The sequence below is a fragment of the Chenopodium quinoa genome, unplaced genomic scaffold (genome assembly GCF_001683475.1).
Source record: "Chenopodium quinoa cultivar QQ74 unplaced genomic scaffold, ASM168347v1, whole genome shotgun sequence".
Taxonomy (NCBI): Eukaryota; Viridiplantae; Streptophyta; class Magnoliopsida; order Caryophyllales; family Amaranthaceae; genus Chenopodium; species Chenopodium quinoa.
Genome location: NW_018744626.1, coordinates 5843769 through 5853109, shown reverse-complemented (window position 1 = coordinate 5853109; position 9341 = coordinate 5843769). Strand labels below are relative to the sequence as shown.

The following is a 9341-nucleotide window of genomic DNA, read 5'->3' as shown; positions in this document are numbered from 1 at the left end:
ATTAGATGACATGAATGAGATCAACCCCGTATATTGCAATAGCTTGCTGATCTTCAGAAATGCAATAAGCATATACTACCTTGTGCATTACTACTTATTACATGTGTCTTTATAGACTACTATGTCCCTGCAGCAGCTGTTAGGTGCTATTATCCGCATTCTAAGGTGTGTTTGATTAGCAGTGAAGGAGATGGTGCCGGAAAGAGAAGGAAGGGGAAGGGTGGTCTCTCATATTTGCATCTTCTTTCCCGGTTGTTTATGGTCTCTCATATTTGCAAACGACGATGATGATTAACCTCTTAAGACCATCGAATTTCAAGGAAAAATATACTTGTATCAACCTAATTCAGTATGACATTGAATAAGGTGGGAAGGGGAAGGGTGGCCTCTTGTTTTTTCCACTTTTTTCTACTCATACTCACCTTCACACTATCTTATGGAGTACTTCCTTTTTTTCATTACTTTCTTACACAAATTTACTGTATTAACACTCTTTCTCAATTATTAATGTACAAACGGTAACCCCGCTAAATCTTTTAACAACAGAGGTAGTAAACAAAAAATAAGACGAGCCAATCTAAGCGGGACTGAGGGAGTATCAGAGACAACAAAGTATGATGCGAAATTTTGATTCGATATGTAAAGGACCTCTTGCTACTAGTACAAGAAGTCAAAATTAGGACCCCACTCCCCACCATGCTCCCCACTAATGGTGCTAACCATGCCATAAAACAGCATACTTGCCCTTTACGACAAAAGAAAGCAGCACAGAACAAAAAACAGCATGAAATCAGAATAATTTAAATACACACACAATAATTGAACATTTAGAAATAAAAATAAAAAATAAAAAAAAAGGCTACTAATAATAAAGATTTTCCTACATAAGTTACACAACCCAGGGATGCTTACAATATTTAATAGGTACGTAGTATACTAGTAGTCTCTCTCTGCCTTCCTAACTAGATCTAGATTATACAGAACAAATAATACGTCTTAACAATCCGTGGTCGAAAATGCGAAAAGAGAGCTAGGAAACAAGCATCCCTAAAAGATGATGTGAAGGATGGGTTGAAGATACAAAATAACCCTACTAAGCTTAGAATTGCATCATACATATGACTTGCTCTACTTTGAAAAGATTGAAAACCAATAAGTAGTGCTAATTCACATGCTTGCCCCACAAATCCTGCACATGGGCACGTACTACATCATTACTTGCAAAGATCCATCCTTCAATTCCACATAAGCGCGATGGCTGAGATCGCTAGTGTTGTAAGGATCAAGCCTGAACTCATGCTTTGAAGCTTGTTTCCAGCGTGGCTGTCGTCGTAGCTTCCAGTAGGAGCTAATCCGGTACCAACCCCACCAAGTACCCCGTTCCCTGAATTTGGTGAAGTATTGTAGGGAGAGGTGGAACCTGGGTTCATGCCAACACCACCAGTGCCAGTACCACCCATACCACCGGTGCCACCAGAAACTGGAGTTACACCGGGGGTGGAGCCAGACCCAGATATCGGGGTGGAGGTTGGTGTAGTAGGAGAAGTTGTAGGCACTGTTGTGGTAGGGGTACCACCCATACCGCCGGAAGTAGGAGAGCCACTGGTTCACAAAATTAACAAGTCCATCAACATTTTTTGAAATCACACTTGAAAATGACATCTAGATCTAGGCACATATTTGCTCAAGGCACTTAAAAATTGATGAAATTTTTTAAGAATGTACAATAAGACATATCACAAGGTCAAACAGAACAATGTCATAGTTAATACAAGGCAATGCTTTTTTCCTTTACTATAATAAGATTTTCATAGAGGTCATCTACCGAGTCCGGTCACTTGAATAAATTATATGAAGAGAAAAGATGTTTTCGCTTTCAATCATGCAAAAGGCCGGAAGATATATATATGATAAAAGATTTAGATGCTTACTTTTATGCCTTTTAAACAAGGAAGACAAGTAAACCTTGTCATCACTTTGAAAAGAAACCTAATACAGTGTACGAAGTAGCTTTAGAGGATCCTTGTTAAATTAAATGATAGGTTCCTAAAGCCTTTTATGTATGATCCAAATTACAAGTAAGCAGCTCCTATTTTAAAGGTAACAAACAAAGACAATCCCACATGATCAAACACATGCCAAGGTCCAGAAAGATGTCCCATGTGCAAAACTATAATCAAACACCAACAATATTACGGGCCAAACTAAGAACTACGCGAGTCCTCATACCACAGTAACCTGTAACCACACTATAAACTGTCCCCTGCTTCCGCTTTGGTTGAAGAGTATACAAACGTTATAGTTCATAAGTAGACACTATACACGTCTCCTAATCGTCAACATAGCAGTAAACTAGATAGCCTGCCCAAAGAATAACGACACGAACTTAAAACCGAACGACTTAATCCTAAGTTTCTTAACATTTCCAAGGTCTTAGAATTGAGGCCATTTAACCTAATATAATAATCCAGTTCCAAACAATAGTAGACAGAGCATTCTAGACACAGCTTATCAACACTAGAGGAATCTAAAATATCCAAGACAGAAAAAGAAGTGGCCACAAAAAGATTAACATCAAGTATATACAGTTGCATCTATAGAAAAATCCAGCATTATCCGAAAGCTGACAAATCACTGTAAAATGGTACAGTTTTGTGCCACTTTAATCATCCATGTGACACAGCATGATTACCTTTTTTTCCAAGGGTATTATTGGAAATGTATAAGAGGGGTAAAACTGTCTTTTTATGTCAGGTTAACACAGTAAATTTCGTGGCACATTTAACTCATCAATTACATTATACTAAAGGCGAAACTTAGAGAACACTTGGCAAAATATTATAAAAAGTTTTCCCTCCAAAACCACTTACTAAAAAAAAAAATTATTGTAATTAAATTATGACTTTTAGTTTGTATAAAATCTAAAGTAAATGTCCTAACAAAACAAATTGCCCGTACTACTAAGTATATTTATAATATTTATATCCATTATTTTAGGTAAAATTTATTGTCATTAGAATTGTTTAACAACCGTGCATTGCACGGGGTTTAATCTAGTTAGATATAAAGTAGAAAACGTTATCTTTCATCAAAGTGCAAGCCACCTGTCCCTTAAAACACTGACAGGTGAGTCAAAAATGTAATCATACATGAAGGATTTGATGCAGCAAATTGCAAAATGACAAAATGATTGTGATTACCAAGTGTGAAAAGGAAATTTGGATTTGATTAAGATTGTTTTTAATTAAGATTATTTTTACCACACTCACTTCGTCCCACTAATGTAGTCTCATTTCTTTAATTCACTCTAGTTTATTCAAAAACATGTAGAGTTTAATATTTCTCTATGGTTGTAAGGGGGAAGACGCCGTGTTTAAAAAATGGGGCAATATTAGTGCAACGAAAGATTACTCTGTACCAGAACTGTTTGAAAAGGATATGCTCTCATCATAGTAATGATATTAAAGGAGAAGATGCTCAATCTATCCACCATAGGAAAAAGTGAAGGCTTTAGGCAAAGGTCTTACTCATATCATACAAAAAGTAAACTCTTACTTTAATTTAGATTCATACTATAATCAAATGAATAGCTCCCTCTTTAAATTATATCATCTCGAATCCGGACCGGCCAAATCATTCTTATTATTTATGTAAACAACCAATTAATGCATAATTAATGAACAAACACAATACTACAACTAAGGAGTTTTTTGTATGGATGTATTCCACCGCTTTGTTTGCTTTAGAGCTTAGAATCTTTTGAGCTGGGCTCCAAAACTTTGAACAAGGGAAAGAAAAGGCAATTGTTTGAAATAATAGAGATGGTTTCAAGCATTTTTTTGACTCAGAAAAAAGCAACATATTAACAAATTGAACGGCTATAATTTTCAATGGACCACCTTTGAACTAAAGTAGACAAGTTTATCAAACAACAATGCATAATTTAAGGCCACCAAGGGAAGGGGATGTATATATGTGCAGGGTTAGCAAATACAGCGACGGAGACATCATAAAAATGACATGCCACCTAAGGCACCTTTATGATGAGATAAAAGCTTCTTACTACGTAATATATCAATACTTTATGATCACAATACATGATCTAAAGAATCACATAAACAAATTTCAGTCTCATCTAACGTACCTCCTAAATATATAATTTACAAAATCAATAATGCAACAAAACACATTTAGAAAGGTCAATTTTCCAAATTTTTGACTGATGAATGGTTACATCTCCAAACAACTTTGTTTGACATTTCCGTTGATGAGCCATAGTCCATTCACACATGGCTTCTAAATGCATCCGAAACATTCCTTCCCCCTCTACTACTTTTTCCGATGAGGTAATACTTTCCGGATACCACAAAGGACAGGTAAAGAGATATAGGGGGTAATTTTAGACGAGTCAACTTATGTCAGTTTTGTTATCTCTCACTCCAAATGGACCCTATTTAGAAGTATTTTTTTGAAACCTTGGAGACAGTCCTTATATGTAATTATCGTTTTAAAATGTTGTTCCCCCTCTTTAATTACACGAGCAATCATACTAATCCACGTAATCCAAGCTAAACAACACTAGATATGTGATGTTTTCTAATTGGGTGTTACCGCTTTCTTTATCTAATCTTCAATAAAGTTAACAAGGAATGTATGTCATGCCAACCAAGTGACTCAACTATTGATGGTCTATGTAAAATCATAAACCCACGAAAATAACGATATTTAAACAGATTACGCGAAAATGAGACATACCCAGATGAAGCTGAGTAAGAGCAACCTCCACCACCTGTAAGAATTAACACAAAAGAGAGAACAAATGAAAAATCGCGTCAGCAACCACCATTTGGGAAAGAAAAAGTGAGTAAAGTTTCTTATCTTCTACTACATCAAATTTGACATTCAATCAAAAAATAACCAATATGAAGATAAATAGGCCAATTTAAGAGTACAAGTTAACAATTTTATCCTCTATGGTCCAACCAGAACAAAAAGTAACCAATAAGAAGGTAATTAAACCAATTTAAGTTTGATAACAAGTTTTAAAGATTGATAACAAGTTAATAAAGTCATATATTCATACTCGAATGCAGCAAACAACCTCATGGAAGTCACATTTGATATTCCCTGCTTTGCTGACTCGAAAGTCGGAATTAACATAGGATACCTCTAGATTTCTTATACTTCCATAGTTCCATATCTTTCTAACCCCATTTTTAGTAATAATAGCATAGAAGCCACTAGATTCAAATTTACACCTAAGTTGTCCACATATAACAAGAATTTCACCAAATAAGCCTTTTTTTGCATATTTTCATAGCCACTATTCTAAAATTTAAGGTTAAATTGGCAAATTCACACTTCATTTCCATTTTTTTTTTACCATACCTATATTTAACAACATTATAAAAACACCGTCAAAGTAGGAACAACATTTAGAGACATGACAACTAACAATAAGTCCCCAAAACAAACATTATAATCATGTAATTAGTATTAAACTGAGATTATTTAACAAGAAAGGTGGAAAGAACTTACTCGGGTCAGAGTTAGTGAGAGTGGCAGCACCACTAAAATCACAGGTGGCACCTTTAGCAGCATTTTTCTGGTAATAGCTGTTAACAGCATAAGAGCAGTGTGCTGTAATAGAGTTAGGATTGTAACATTGACCACTTGGGCTTATTGGTTTACAATCTGCTCCTGCTCCACAAGCATAGTCTATTGCTTTCTGCATCATGTTTGGGCTTACATTTGGCTTACATACACAAAAACTGGCACCTACATTTAAAACCCGGGTTAGTCAGTACGACTCGTATGACCACGACCACTGTCGTGTCACACTAATTTATTGTGAGACATTAAAAGTTACCCCCAACCCCGTCGGTTGGTAAGACTCGTGTAACACTAATTTATTTTGTTGTGAGACATTAAAAATTACCCGTATCTCTCACAAATCTAACAATTTCTACTAATAATAAATTAAAATAAGGTTAAATCCAAATACTGTAATTAATTGAAAAAATATTATTTTCTAAGAATATTAGAGAGCAAGAACTAAGTTGAAGAACAAAAACTTTTAGTATGAGTATTACTATATTTAGCAAGGAAAACAAAGGAATACCTGAAAAAATTTAGTTAAAACAACAAAAGATACTATTTTAGGAAATATGTAAAAACAAAAGAAAAAAGTGAGCAGCTTACTTGAGTAACCAGCCATAGATAAGATGAGCAGACCAATAACAAGATGCACAGCCATTGATGAAGCTTGAACAAAGAAAAAACTAAACTGGGTTTTTTTTCTGAAGTTTATGCTTTTGAGGAGAGAGAAAGTGGAGATTTTAGAGAGAGAAAGTAGGGATTTTTAGAGAGAGAGAGAGAGTAAAATGAGGGGAAAATGAAAGGGGAGGTGAAATCCTTTAAAGTAGAGAGGAAGTGATGGGATGCCAAAGTGATGGTGTATAGGGATGTGTGTATGTGAGCAAATAGTTTGGAAATGGGGTAGCTAGGTTCATTTTTAAGGACCCATAAAACAATTTTTTTAATTACTCCCCCTGTTTTTAAATATTTGCTCTAATTTTTATTTGCGGCTGTTTTTGAATGATTGCTCTATTTTCTTATTTAAAAAGTTTTTACAATATTTAATTAATTTTTCACATCTAGTGGACCCAACATATATTTTCTCTTCTCCAATTCTCTCCACTACTTTTTTCTTTTACGTTTTTTTATTCTTCCACCAACCCCACTACCTCCATATTTTATTACAATCTCCTAAAACTCCGCGCATAGAGAAATTGAGCAAGTATTTAAAAATGGAGGGAGTATTATTATTGTTACTAAGTACTTTTTCCGTTTTCTTTTAATCGTAATGTTTGAACTTTAAACTTTAAACAAAGTATTTAAATGGAGAAAATACAAGTTTATCTTTGTGATAAACGAAAAAATTGGTTATGAATATTATTTTTGTAAATAAGTCAACAACTTTTATTAAATGCGGATACCGGTTGACTGAGATATTTTGTTGATTTATTTACCTTAATTTTACTGAACAAACGATTAAATCTAAATAAAAGTATTAATTTATTATTTAATCATTTGTAGGTGATGTGTTGCTCTACATGATCAAATTTGTATTTTGAAGACCATAAAATTTTAATGTAGCATTCAATTTATAATTAAGGGTATGTTCTCTTCAGCTTAATTTCAGTTCAGCTCCAATCAATTCAGTTTCTAATTTTCTTCTCTCATAAACAATTTAGTTCAGCTCAGTTCAGTAAATTAAAACATGTCCTAAAAGAGAACATAAGAAATACCCATATAATTTTATTTTTTAAAAAAAAAAAGGTAAATACTACTCCGTATAAAAATAAAATAAGTGATATTAATGGCAGATTGGTAGGAGAGAGTGACAGCACAAAACGGTGGTACACTTGTGGTGGCTCTTTTTTAAATGTCGGCTTCTTTGCTTTTGTAGTACACTCCTGTTAATTTTTTAAAATTAGATTGGCAACGGCAATATATGAACGATAATAATGCAATACTCGATTTTTGACATTAACAATAATATTTCATTCATTCGGTAAATCTTTCCCTTTTTTGTTTTTTAACTTGATTCTTGTCTATTTTTGAATTGAGGTTGTGGTTTAACCAATGCTACTGTTGGAATTTTTTATACTACCTCCGTCACAGATTATGTATAACGATTTGACAAAAAGCTGAGATGTACCTTTAACGAAGGTAGTACTTCATTGATCTTTTAATCTACTCAATTCTTGAAAACTTGTATTTGGGAGTAGTATGTATGTAATAAAACGGTGAAAAGCAACAAAAATTTATAGTATAATTCTAAAGCTCATATAAGGGAAATAAAAAAAATTGTCGAGGAAAACAAATAAGAGGGTTGTTTAGTACGACATAAAAATGGTTCAACTTAACACAAGTTTGTCATAAGGTCGACACACCATAAGAGTTATGCCATAGGTTATGGCCTCGTGGGTCATATATAAGCTTTACTTATAAAAGATCAACACACAATATAACTAGGAGTATATCTTAGCTTGATTTGGGTGTTGAGACCCACTTGAGCACGAAACACGCTATCATGGTTGTGGGCTTGTGGCATAGCTCGTGCCCAACTCTAGGTAAAATACTATATAAAAAAAACTACTAAATACTAAGTGTGCAATAATTAATAAGATGTACCTTCTTACCTAAAAAGCTCACATAACAATAGTTAGTACAAAGTTGAAAGAGGAACCCAAAGAGCAATGCATTTTAATGGAACTTCTTTACTAGAGGCCTGGAGCTAAGGTTATCTATTTTGTGTTCTTCTTTTTCAATCATATGGAATAAACAAGCTAGAAAAATATTACTGGAATACTCGTACCTGTAATAATTACTTATGACTTATGCGAATTCATAGTACTTTGTACTTCATATTTGGCAGATCATAGGGTCTATTATGACCGACTAAACTGAACTAAACGTATTGGAGCTGAACTAAATATTTTTTTTTTAACAAGAGAACTAAATATTTTATGAAAGAAGGAAATTAAGAACTGAAGTGAAAATAATTAAAAAGAACAGACCCATAGATTACATAAGATAATGATTACGGGTTACATTAGGAATTCTCTTGATAAGGTGGATTTTTTTTAATGCTTTTTTTTTGGTACTTAACATTATATATAAATAAAAAATTATAATAATAATGATTACTCGTATGAGTTTTAAATGCAATTTTATGTGGAACGTTAAATTGTTTTTTATCTATATTTTATTACGTAGTAGTATTTCCTCAATTTTGCACTATATAAATACTTTACTTTGAATCACATAAGTTGCATAGCACTATAGCTTTGAACATTATAATGATAAACAAATATTTATAAGTCACCGACCAAGCAAAAATGCGAAATCCTTAAAAATCAATTCATACATTAAACTACAGTCCCTAGGAGATTATCATCAAACGGCAAAAGTGTTTATGTTAATTATTTTTAAAAAGCACTCTATTATTAAACACTTGACTGAACTTTCAGTCTTACATGTTCTTGTGTTTTGTACAAATCATCAGGCTTTTATAATTTTGAGTTTCATAGTTTTAATTAATTATAAATTGTGATTTTATTTTCCCTATTTCAAGGAGATAATTAACCCAAGATGAAATTTAAAAAATAAAAATAAATATAAAGCCAAATACAGTAATTATGGGAAGTCGGTAAAGGTTTTTTTTTTTTCATTTTAGTTTGTTCTTTTGTCTTTTCATAATTTTGTGGGCTCAAAATAGAAAGAAAGAGTTTAGAAACTGGAAATAAAAAAAAACAAAAAAGTGCAGCAGGATT

The 9341-nt window shown here is 33.1% G+C and overlaps 1 protein-coding gene across 1 annotated transcript; it reads right to left on the bottom strand.

The window, feature by feature from the left end:
• Positions 1 to 834: 834 nt before the first annotated feature.
• LOC110700688 (PLASMODESMATA CALLOSE-BINDING PROTEIN 3-like) lies at positions 835 to 6488 on the bottom strand. Its single transcript, XM_021878272.1, has 4 exons — positions 6202 to 6488; positions 5539 to 5778; positions 4756 to 4789; positions 835 to 1602 (listed from the first exon to the last, which is right to left on the bottom strand). The coding sequence occupies exons 1-4, from the start codon at positions 6254 to 6256 to the stop codon at positions 1236 to 1238; spliced, it is 696 nt and encodes a 231-aa protein (XP_021733964.1). The 5' UTR covers positions 6257 to 6488; the 3' UTR covers positions 835 to 1235.
• Positions 6489 to 9341: the final 2853 nt, after the last annotated feature.